At 47.4% G+C, this 12,378-nt stretch overlaps 3 protein-coding genes across 3 annotated transcripts; all 3 read left to right on the top strand.

Moving 5' to 3' along the window:
- The first annotated feature begins 107 nt into the window (after positions 1 to 107).
- Positions 108 to 7,871, top strand: LOC1272940 (fasciculation and elongation protein zeta-2). Its single transcript, XM_311865.5, has 5 exons — positions 108 to 1,364; positions 3,305 to 3,663; positions 3,732 to 3,980; positions 4,088 to 4,174; positions 4,257 to 7,871. The coding sequence occupies exons 1-5, from the start codon at positions 844 to 846 to the stop codon at positions 4,337 to 4,339; spliced, it is 1,299 nt and encodes a 432-aa protein (XP_311865.5). The 5' UTR covers positions 108 to 843; the 3' UTR covers positions 4,340 to 7,871.
- Positions 7,872 to 8,135: 264 nt separating this feature from the next.
- On the top strand, positions 8,136 to 9,842 carry LOC1272938 (argininosuccinate synthase). Its single transcript, XM_311863.5, has 3 exons — positions 8,136 to 9,389; positions 9,464 to 9,570; positions 9,651 to 9,842. Exons 1-3 carry the CDS (start codon positions 8,321 to 8,323, stop codon positions 9,747 to 9,749), a joined length of 1,275 nt encoding a protein of 424 aa, XP_311863.3. The 5' UTR covers positions 8,136 to 8,320; the 3' UTR covers positions 9,750 to 9,842.
- A 632-nt stretch (positions 9,843 to 10,474) lies between these two features.
- Positions 10,475 to 12,280, top strand: LOC1272937 (mesencephalic astrocyte-derived neurotrophic factor homolog). Its single transcript, XM_311862.5, has 4 exons — positions 10,475 to 11,051; positions 11,166 to 11,290; positions 11,382 to 11,523; positions 11,613 to 12,280. The coding sequence occupies exons 1-4, from the start codon at positions 10,943 to 10,945 to the stop codon at positions 11,777 to 11,779; spliced, it is 543 nt and encodes a 180-aa protein (XP_311862.3). The 5' UTR covers positions 10,475 to 10,942; the 3' UTR covers positions 11,780 to 12,280.
- Positions 12,281 to 12,378: the final 98 nt, after the last annotated feature.

Here is a 12,378-nt window from a genome sequence, read left to right on the forward strand (position 1 = left end):
ATCTTTTTAACAATGTTTATGCATCCAATTTATTGTATGTTCAATATGTCATATGACCCGAGTGACAGCTGAGTGTCCGACGGTTCGCCCACCGTGCCCTTTAGCAGTGGTTTGCTCCGTCCCGCTCGCGCTGCCGGGCGCTGGAGAAGTGAAAACTCTCGCCGGACTGCTCTGTGCAAAACATTGGAGCAACCGAAGAAGGGTGGTTTGGTGCAGAATTTTCAACACGCAGGAAAAACGAACAACATTACCCGTGGTACTGCGATATCGACCGACCGACATAGTGCTTTTCGTCGCGGCGTAATCGCTCTCACTACTGCGCTGGGTTTGGTGCTTTGTTCTGTTGGGGACTTGCTGGTGCTGTGGTGTCGCGGGCTAGGTTGAGAGGTGTAAAAAAGCTAGTGCCACTTGGATTGTTTTCGTGTCGTATGCGGATGATAAAGAAGCGTAGCCCTCCCGCTGGTTCGGTTTCGATTCGTCCAAAAGGGCCCATTTGTGGCTGTGCGTGAGTGTTGGTTGTGCAGGGCGTGCGAGCGGGCCGAAGAGAGAAAGTTTGGGGTTGCGGTGTGTGTCCCCTTGCGGAAGGCAAAACGTGTGTGCGTGTGTGTGTATTTTGTGATATTCTTCTACCTTTTAGTGAACGATTGCAACCCCCTTTCCACCAACATTCCAAGTTGCGGAAAAGAAATAATTGCTGTCTATTGAACAGTGCTACCCTTGCCACCACCCCCCGTTCTGCCCTTCCGCCCGTGTTAGTGTGCCATTCTCTTTGCAACCTCCCCACCCCCCCCCCACCCTCCCCTCTCGACGCGAGTGTGTAGTTTTGCGCAATAAGAAAAAGTGATGCGGGACCTGGCTAATAAGATGGCCGAACTCAAATTCGAGGCACCATTGGCACAGTTCGAGGAGAGCGACGAGTGGGGCCCGGTTGATTACCAGTCCTCGAATGTGGCCAACGGCAAAACGGCGGCCGTAACCATCAGCGACACGCTGAATCTGAACAATCTCAAAGAATCACTCCGTTCGCTCGACGGCAACCAGCAGCAGCAGCAGCAGCAGAACCAGAAGGATGACGACTTGAACGAGCTGAACGACAACCTGCTGCTCGGGGACGACACGGTGCGGGGTGGGGGCGACTCGAACACCACCACCACCACCACCACTGCCAACAACAACAACAACATTAAGGTGGGACCGATCAAAGACAACGTCGACTTTGCGGAAGCGTTCACCGGCAGTCTGGAGGATTTGGTCAACACGTTCGACGAGAAGATCACGAAATGCTTCGGCAACTACGAGCAGTCGGTGGAGGAGCTGGCCCCGGTGCAGGTCCGCTCGCAGGAGGAAATCATGAACGAGTGCCAGTAAGTGTGACCGTTGTGGGTGGCAAATCCGGGGACGGCTGGGGTTGTGGGCAGGCCGCAGTAGGACCACACACTCTTGCGTACATAGCACCGCCACCACGTAGCAGCATTTTTACGCAGACGAGCCGTGCCGGTTGCGGTGGTCGAGCGGGAGTGATTGAAGCAAATTAGTCATCAGTTTAATTTTATTTCACGGACAGAGCGTCATCCATTCGGTCCCCGCCCCAACCAAGACTCCCGCTTCCCCCAAATGCATTGGTCTTGGATCCTCAGCCAGAGCGAAAGGAAGCGCTGCGTACGGCAGCGACTCGTGGCGGCTGGACCATTTTCTCGCAACTACTGTCTGAATGAACTTTTCACGAGAAAATTATAGCCCTAAAAGAAGAAAGTATGCGAGCTGGGGAGGAGTTTTGGCACCCCGTTGTCATAAAATTGCCCCAATCGGCAAGCGATTGCCGCGTTGCTGCTCATCATCGCGAGAGAGTAAAGGCGGAGAAACAACCCCCCGCCCCAGCGGACAGTTTGCGCAAGCATAATAACAACATAAAAAAGAAAAGAAAAACCTTTCGCAAACAAACTTTGCGTAGCAAGGGAAACGCACTGCGCGTTTTGGGCCTACTATGGTGAGATTGACGGTGTGTTCAATGTTTGGTGGCTTTTCGCTGTCATATGTTTATAACAAACATCCACCACCACCACCCTGTAGTCCGGAGAAGCATTTGCACAAAAAAATCAATAATCTTCACACTGTATTTTATGTTTTTTTTCGTCTAACCGCTACAACACGTTGATTACATTGATAGGCAAACTGGTGCTATTTTTGTGCATTATTGGGGCTCATGCACCAGCGCTGTATGGTTGATTATTGATGGCGCATTCGAATGGGCTTCATAACGATAGGCTTCGTGCGGTTCTGCCTTTTCTATTTGGCTCAACTCTTTTCGTTTTGAATTTTTATTTATGTAATACGCCACAAGCAAGAGCTGGAAACAGTTCATCATTTGCACATTTGCAATTGATGATGAAACATGCATCGAAGGCTTTCGGTTTGCACCGATTGGTTTGCCTCTTTCTTACCCCTTCATGCACACAAATACCCAGTGCATGAAGTCTTCAGAATTATTCTTAAAAAAACATCATGCTATTTGCTTCCTTTCCATAGCTCGTTCGCATTGTAAAAAGAAAGCAATGCCGTAACGCGGAAAGCGTTAAAGTGTAATTTACGTTGAATAAATTAATAGTAGGACCGCTCTATTACTACTATACACATACCGTCCAGAAACGAATCGATACACATGCTCAACACGTGCATACGGTGCTCGTATGGTGCATGGGTCCATGAGTCATGTTAAGAAAAACAGAAACACAAACACTCCCCCCCAAGCTGGCACTTTTCAAATGCCAAAAGGCATTCCTTAGTGGACAGAATCGTTAGCATAACGTCCGCGACATTGGGGAAAAAACACACACCGAACGCGAACGCATATAGAAAGGATTAGTGACACAACTGCAAGACCCAGTTACGGAGAAGGAAGTGTAACACGAAGCTTCCGTAGCGACGCTCATGTGTCAGTGCGCCACGCGACCTTGAACCAGTGGCAGCAATTATTGGGCATTGGGGCGATGCAGTATTCGGATAATGGATGTCCAATACGCCAGTAGCATTGAGGGAGAAGCCCCAGTGTTTGAGCCTTAAAAAAGCTCCTCGTCATAATGGGTCACTACTGCCTGGTGTGGCACACAGATTTATTATGCCCAGCCCGTGTTACACACGCAGGAGGATTGTAACGAAATGGATTTAATCTTATGATTTATTATCTTTCAACCAACATCATTACTGCAATTGCGCTGGGCATTCACAAGCAAAATACGTTTTAATTCCTCCCTCGCATATACGTTTCTTCTTACCCATGGTTACCGCTCTTCTCAACCTCCGACAGGATGTGGTGGACTATTACGGGCAACTTTGGCAACATTCTACCGATCGATTGGTCGAAAACGTACGCGCGCCAGATGCACGTCCCGGCGCTGAACCTTGGCATGCGCAAGCCCGGCACACCGGACGATGAGCTGCTGCAGGATCTCAGCTCGGAGGACGAAGCGGTCGCCAGCGATCTCGACATGCATGCGCTCATACTCGGCGGCCTGCACGCGGACAACGAACCGATCAAGACGGCGGACGAGGTGATCAAGGAGATCGATGACATCATGGATGAGACTGGGTCGGAGGACGGGCAGCTCGAGAATGAAGTAATTGAGAAGGCCAAGGAAGTGCTCGGCTCACCGCTGTACGAAGAAAGTGAGGAACAGGGCAAAGAAGCAACATTTGGGACAGCATAATTAAACGTACCTTTTGTTTCGCTCTAGAATTGCGCTCCCTGTCGATCACGCAGCTAAACGAGCTGTACATGGAGATGGAGGTGCTGATTCGCGAGTTCTCCGAGACGCTCATCTCGGAGCTGGCACTGCGCGACGAGCTGGAGTACGAGAAGGAGCTCAAGAACACGTTCATCTCGCTGTTGCTGGCCGTCCAGAACCGTCGCCGCCAGTACCACGTGGAAAAGAAGAAGGGAAAGGCAGGGGGCAAAGGATCGGCCGGTGCCACAAACAGTTCGGGTAAGTAGTGCGTTGGAAAGCAAGCTGGAAGATGACCTTTTTTTGTTACAATCCCCACATAATCTTTGAATGTCTCTTTCTCTCGACTTTTGGCTACATTCCCTCAGGCATGGATCCAAAGTATCTGACCACGGTCATCCCTTACCAGCTGAACAGTACACCCGATAATCAAACGCTGCAAGTGCTGATTAAGAGTAAGCATCCCTTTCGAACCCCTTAATAATACACTAATCGCTTATGCTCACACTATCCCCGGTTTTGTGGTTCCCGTTGCAGTACTGAAAGCGATCAACGAGGACAGTCCAACCGTTCCTACACTGCTGACGGACTACATTCTCAAGGTGCTGTGTCCGACGTAAGCGCATCGCATAGAAAGACGCTGACGCTTCCCACACCGATTGCGGTGCCGCGGTGGAACGTCTCTGCACTCCGCGCACGACGCCCGTGTGCTCTCTTCTCATGTGTGCCGGTCGTCGTCGTTACGGGGTCGATGATGTGTAGGTAATTTGTACACGATTTCAAAGCCCTTATATTGCTAGCAGAATAGTAAACAAAACTAAGAGAATACACACATACAGGAAGTATTCTCTCTTACTTCGGGGGAATTTTGCGCAAAGAATTACGACAGAGGAATAGTCCAGCGCGGATAGCAGCAGATACCTACTATTCGATTAACACAAACTGGATTGCGGAGCTAACATTCGCTGCAGCCAAACCGCGGGACAGCACAGACACAGGTGGCGGCGTTCCGCCACGATGCTATTTATTAGTGTGTAGAAGTTAAGGGCTTCCGGTGCGCGTTAGCTCGCACCGGGTTAAAAACTATGTTTTCGTCGTTATCGTACGCCACGTTTTGATGCTGATTATGTGATTTTGTTGCTTGCGTATTTGGTTTCCTTTATGCCGCATCTGCCCCGCGCAAGCATTGGCGGGCAGTGCTATTTTTTCGGGAAATGCAATACTGTAATCAACTTTACTATTTTATTCACCTCGTCGTACGACACACACACGCCGTTATGATGTCGTAACAATTTTCTAACGCTCTTTCTATATGAGAAACTAAGAAAACACGACGGGATTCCGGAGGAAGTCAGTCGACGTTTCGGTGTCCCGTTGAAGTGGTAAATAATACTCAGCTTTTTTTTCTTTAGATAAAGAGTCATCTATTTGATGTAAGAACGTTGTATGATCCAGTGTGCTTTCTCACCACCAGGCTCACAGCTCTCGTGCAATAACACAGTGGCGCGCACATTCCAATACTGGCCTCGGTTAGTAATGCCATCTCTCAGACCGTTGGAAGGTTAAGTCAGTGGGGCACACTTCACACTTTACACAGCAAGCAAAATGCAACATACGAGTTAATCCTTACCAAAGGCACGAGCCCGTGGATTGCTGGTGGTGCTTGATGCAATCGTAACGTGTTGCCATGAGTGTCGCCTATAAGAGAATCGAGATTTTGGTCGAGAATCATCCTCCATTCTGCTTCGAATTACGCTAGTCACCCGAATGAACACCCCCCACACGAAGCCAAACCGAGCGCGTACGTGTTTGTTTGAGCGCTATAACGTAACGTGTTCATTTTATTATTATACGTTATTTTGTTTTCTCTCCATACTTCCGTGTAGTTCCTTTTTGGTCTGTTGAGTATGTATCGACTGTGCTTTGGTTTCTACCATTGTGAGCAATATATTAGTAGTTTACTGTATACAAACGATGGAATATGGTTTTGACACGTACATACTGATTAATGGAAGCTATGTATAATTTGAATACTAGTGTGCTTAGTGATGTATGGGGGCGAGAAGCATGATCCAAAAAAAAGAGGTGTTCATAGTTGTCACGGCCACACTCCGCGCCGTATATTACATATTATTATTATTATTATTTCCCGATGGCACTACACGCCACCAGCGAAGGAGAAGGAAATATAATCAATAGTTATAACTCAATATACACTCAACGGTCACGCACTCCGCGCCGCGAGAGTTGTGCAAAATGCCATATAGTTTTGAATTAATTATTTTTAAACAGATTTATATACGCTTCGGAAACCCGTTTCGCACCCGCTGGTGTAATGATAATGCTCTACAACTACTACTACTACTCTCTGAAGCATAGAACCAAACGAAATGATTATCAAACATAAGAAGCGCTCTAAGTTGATAAAAGTCGCAAAAGGGGGAAACGGAACAAGCGTAACGTGAAGAAAAGTAAAACAGTTAGTGTGTTGGAAGGTATTACGGTTGGCCCAGACGCCAGTGAAGCGCATGTATAGACAAAATACAAACAACCAACAAGAACCTTCGTGGCGTGGCATGAGCAGGGAAGGGGGGTGTACTGTAAAAGTCCCACAGCTCCGTCGTGTTGTTGTGATTGTTTCTGTTTTTTTGAGGTTCTCCCAAGAGCTATTAGCTGCCTTTATAACGGATTGTTTCCATTTTCGTGCAAGTGTGGTATATTGGGTCATGCCAATACATCCCTCTCTTAGAATCTTGATTTCATGAAACAGTAATTTAACTAACACAAAATAAACATTACGATGCTTGCACAGGTAGTTTGCTAAAACGTAAGAGCTTCTATTCATTCACGGCGAAACGCAGTTGTACATTTTGTAGCTTATTATAGATGCTCGTTTCTCGACTCGAATCCTGTACGGAAACAGTGAACATAGTTTTGTATCTCCAAACATGCGATACATCCATCTGAAGCTTTCATCGTTCGGTCAGATAAGCTGCTCGTGGCTGAACTTTTAGCTGTGCTCGTTGCATATAATTACATCCTCGAATGCGTTTCTGTTTCAATCGGCACCCGGCAAAACACTGCTGCATTAAGCAAATAGACAGCCACAATGAACATAAAAAAAAAACAGCTGAACCATACCTGTTTACCTTCCACAAAAACAAAAACATCTAACGTCCAAATACATGGCAGGTCAGAAGATGAGAGAGAGAATATAACCGTACCCCATTTTTGAAAAGGCTTAATTTTTAACCGAATTTCACATTCTTGTTAACACACACACTCTGAGCTTCTGGAAAGCATTAAGAGACACAAAATCCTATTAGAAACCATTAGCCGATTAAACACAATAGGAATAATAATTAAAGAAGAAGAAAAAAAAGATTACAGCAACATGAAACGCAAAACTAAACGCTAAACTATAAATGATGCAAAAGTCTAACTTGTCTATATGATGTCGACCGGCTGAGAAGTCGGACTCGATGAGAAGAAAAAGCTCGATTAATTGAGTCAAGAAAATAGCAATAGATAATGAAATTATCTCTCGTTCGCAAACCCCGAACGCGCGCTCTCGGGTGGCGAGGAAGGAACGGGGGGCGAAAGGTGGTTTGTGTTTGCGCGTTCCCCTCTCGGCTCCCAATCAATGCTCGCACTAGCGCGAATGCAAGGAGGTATCAGCTGCCAGTGAGCATAGCAGACATGGAAAGGTGGAAGAATGTTCAATTGTAGACGAGAAACAGAAGCTATAAAATGATTTAATATATTAAAACAATATAAAATGTCAAGAAAGGGCGATAGCGTGTGCAATAGGGGGAAAATGTGGAAGAAAAACGGATGGTAGAGGAAAAGAGATTATAACAAACGAACGAACAAATGTGGATGGACGTGAGAAAAGTGAAACATGAAACAAGATAAAAACAGAAGCACGCAATGCAAACATACTGTGTTGTGCTACAAGTAGTTGCGGGCGGGTAAAGATGGTAAATAAGAATCTTAGTAACATGGGTGTTAATTAAAATTTTCAGCAGCCCAGTGAAATCCGTAAGAACAACAGCAACAGCCTACAAAACAGACGAACAAACAAACGTAAATCACACAAACAGACACACACACACATTTATTGGGCAAATAAAACTGCTTGAAATAATCTAACCTGGTGCACTTGATTTGACGCGTAACAGATCTCTGGCCGGGAACCAAAAATACTCGAATTGTTTACGTCGCATCACAGGTTTTCGCATCTCCCGGACGGTATGACTCCGTTTTACTCGATTGGAAGCATGTACCGGCGACCGGGGAGGGTCAGAGATCAGGGCGATAGGCTGATCCTCACACGATTTGCTGTGGGGGTTTGTGTACGTATTTGGGGTGTGTTCGGGAGGGAAAGTCACAACAGGCCCGTGCCATTATCAGTACGCGACGAACATAGCCGAGAACAACGAGCACACACCCATTCAGCAGCACACGCAGTAGTAGGTAAGTTGCCACAGTTACCGCTCAGCTGCCGACTAGATCAGTCCAACAGAGTGAACGAACATCAACGGTTAATCAACGGTCGAGCTTTAATTCTCTACACGCTATCTCATCGGAAGTTCACGAAAATGAGCAAAGAAAAGGTTTTGCTAGCTTATTCGGGTGGCCTGGACACAAGCTGCATCCTGAAATGGCTGCTCGAGCAGGACTACGAGGTGATCTGCTTTATGGCCGACGTGGGCCAAACGGAGGACTTTGCGGCGGCACGCGAAAAGGCCCTCAAGATCGGCGCCGCCGATGTGGTGGTGAAGGACATGAAGGATTTCTTCGTGGAAAAGTTTGTCTGGCCGGCGGTACAGATGGGTTTAATCTACGAGGACCGGTACCTGCTCGGGACGTCACTGGCGCGGCCCTGCATCTCCAAGGGCCTGATGGATGTGGCGGTGCAGCGTGGCTGCAGCTACATCTCGCACGGCGCCACCGGCAAGGGCAACGATCAGATTCGCTTCGAGCTGAGCTGCTACGCGCTCAGCCCAACGATCCGCGTCATCGCCCCGTGGCGCATGGAAACGTTCTGCCAGCGTTTCCAGGGCCGCTCGGATCTGCTGGAGTACGCGAAGCGCTCGAATATCCCGGTGAGTGCCACCACGAAAGCACCCTGGTCGATGGATGCGAACATTATGCACATCAGCTACGAGTCGGGCATCCTGGAGGACCCGTCGGTGGCGGCACCGGAAGAGCTGTACCAGCTAACGCAATCGCCAACCCGCGCCCCAGACACACCGACCGTGGCCGAGATCGTGTTCAAGGCCGGGCTGCCGGTGCGCGTCACCGAGCTGGTCAGTGGGCGAACGATGGAAAGACCGGTGGACATACTGGCGTTTCTGAACAAGGCCGGCGGCGAGCACGGCGTGGGACGGATCGATATCGTGGAGAACCGGTACATTGGGTTGAAGTCGCGCGGCGTCTACGAGACGCCCGGCGTAACCGTGCTGCACTGTGCGCACCGGGATCTGGAAATTTACTGCCTCGATCGGGAGGTGCTGCGGGTAAAAAAGTATCTTGCCGATCGGATGGCGGACTACGTGTACAACGGCTACTGGTACGCGCCCGAGGCTGAGTACGTGCGCAAGTGCATCCTCGAATCGCAGAAGCACGTGTCCGGCAAGGTGGTGGTGGAAATGTTCAAGGGACACGGTAAGAAGCGGCAAAGGGGGGAAGGCTAACGCATTTTTTATCTCATCTGCATTTGTGCCTGTATTACGCCACAGTTATGGTCACATCGCGAGAGTCTATGCACTCCTTGTACAACCAAGAGCTGGCATCGATGGAGGTGCATGGTAACTTTTCACCCTACTCGTCGACGGGATTCATTGAGGTAACAGAGGGCACTTCATTGTTTAAAAAAGAAAAAAAAAATTAATATTTAACTCTGTCAATGCTCTCTTCTGTTTGCAGATCAATGCCGTTCGACTGAGGGAACATCATCGAGTGTTTGGAACGGCCAATATGACCAAACACTTCTCACGCACGGAATCAGATATGAAGCTCATCTGAGTGTAATGCACATTCCACGAAACCATTTTTTTCAACGAATAATGTGACGGAAATGTACTTTAAAATAAAGTGTAACACCTATTACTGCAGCAATCAGATGTACTAAAAGCTTTTTTTTATCTAACTTGTCCTGAGGCGGGTTTTTCAATTTCTTTTGTCTTTTTGTGTGGTTATAGGGCTTGCAACATTTTGTATTACATTGTTTTCCGGCTCAGTTTTCAATGTGAACAGCATTATGAAAAACTTTCAAGATGTTTTTCAGCAGCTCTCATTATTCATGACAGCTGGGCTGTTGAAAAAACTCGCGCGATTGTTGAATAATGCTGTTCACATTAGAAACTGGCCCGGGAAACAGTGCGTAAAGCATATTGTGGTAAGCAATATAATAGAACCTTGTTATAAAAATGTCTTTTATTTTGTTACTTAATCGTCATTTTTATTAAGTAAACATACCTTTTGAACATTGATGAGCATTTAACCATTTAAACGCACATTTTACAATTTAAGGGAAACAACAAAATGATGACCGTTCACCTCGAAAACGCACTTAGTATTACCCTGTTTTTCTCTCTCATCAAAGTATGCAACGGAACGTTTGAACAATTCGGATAGGAACGGAATCGTTCCATCCAATTGGAAATTCCAATAAGAACCCACCACTACGAACAGTCTCCAGACATCAAAAAAGGCCCTTCCAAAAACAAAATGGTAAACTAAAGCAATGTATAAATTACCGTTCTGTTTTTAATAGTTATTTATATTTTTTAAGTTTCTACTTCTAATGTGTATTAATTTGCGGCAGTTCTAATGCCTTTTTCTTTAATTTCTAAACACAACTCCCTTTCCAACAGACTCTCTTATCTGTCCTTTGTATGACCCTCTGCACAAAAATGCTACTTGGGAGCTGTCTGCCAATTCGACAGGTACACGTCGTCTTTGGCGTTCCGTTATATTTGTAGCCGGGAAGAGACCAGAGTTCTGGGTGACGATACCGAATCAGCTTTGGCCACGGATCGCTTTTTCTCTACCGCTACCGTACAGGCAGCAACAGGCCACAATAGAGGTTCCCGTTTTACAAAAGAGTCCGTAACACTGTTACGAACGCACACAGATCTGCCCCGGGCGGAACCAAGAGGCTAGCGTTGTAATTAAGGAACGGAATATTCATCCTCCCGAGATATTCTAGCTACAGAATGGCCGAACGCAAGTTTCTAAGCGGCCGATTAGTGCTGCTGGGCACGGTTTGTCTGATCCTGTTCCTGCTCCCACACAGTACCGCCCTGCGGGAAGGTGATTGTGAAGGTAAGAATTCTCATCCTCCACCAATCGTGTGTTGCAAAATAGAACGATTTCTCAAAATACGAACGTTTTGCAATTGTCTCTCACTGTCTCCCTCCTACGTCGACCCCATTCCAGTCTGCGTGAAGACTGTAAACACATTTATGGAAACACTGTCGGATGAGACAAAGAAGGACACCAAACGGATAGAGGACGAGTTCCGGGCGTTCTGTAAGAAGTCCAAAAACAAGGAACAGCGCTTCGTAAGTAGTTGCCCCGTGGAATGGTCCCGCCCGGAGTGTGTGTAATTATACTCCCCCATCTCTTCTCTTCGCTTGCGCCACGCATCCACAGTGCTACTACCTTGGCGGTGTCGAAGATTCTGCCACCGGTATCTTGGGTGAGCTGTCCAAACCGATCAGCTGGTCCATGCCGGCCGAAAAGATCTGCGAGAAGCTCAAGAAGAAGGACGCTCAAATCTGTGATTTGCGATACGGTAAGAGCAACGGGTAATGGTGGGCATCAATCCCACATTCGTCACAAATCGGCTCCACTCACCATTTCTCGCTCCCGTTTCGATTGCAGACAAACAAATCGATGTGAATGCCGTCGATCTGAAGAAGCTGAAGGTGCGCGATCTGAAGAAGATTCTCTCCGATTGGGATGAGGAATGCGACGGGTGCCTGGAAAAGACTGATTTCATCAAGCGCATCGAGGAGCTGAAGCACAAGTACGTCAAGACGGAACTGTAACCACATCGTCCGACATAAGCGCGGTTTTTGAGCGGCGGATCTCTCGCTTTGCTCATCATCGCCATCATGCCTTTTGCCGGTTGTCGCCCCACTGCGGCAGCCCGTGTCATCACCACCACCACACCACGCGCCTGCTACAAGGATTGTGCGCCAGATGAATGCAGCGTCAAAATGGGTATTTATTTTTCTCTTTTTTTGTTCAATCTTCTTCGAATCGAAGAGAAGCAAAGCGCATGCTGCGCACAGTTTTGAGCCTGTTTTTCGCCTCCCCTCGCTCAACACTTGGAAGTTGTGGAAGCTTCCGGGGATACGGTTAGAACGGATACATTTATATTAACGCAGGACAGTGGCAGGCGTGGGGCCAGGGCACATAAGACATTAAACTTAGGCAACAACAAGACCCTTGGTAAACAGGAACGAATAGAAACGAATGTGAAAACAATATTGTGTTCGGATAAAACAACAACAAATAAACCGTTGAAAAAAAGAGTATACTACATACGTCCGGCCATGGCTTATTTATTACAGCTTCTTTGCTGTGCTGCAAACTTCTATATGTACTTTGTGTGAAGAAGAATGGCATCGAAGCCACTAAACAC

The sequence above is a fragment of the Anopheles gambiae genome, chromosome 2 (assembly GCF_943734735.2).
Source record: "Anopheles gambiae chromosome 2, idAnoGambNW_F1_1, whole genome shotgun sequence".
Taxonomy (NCBI): domain Eukaryota; kingdom Metazoa; phylum Arthropoda; class Insecta; order Diptera; family Culicidae; genus Anopheles; species Anopheles gambiae.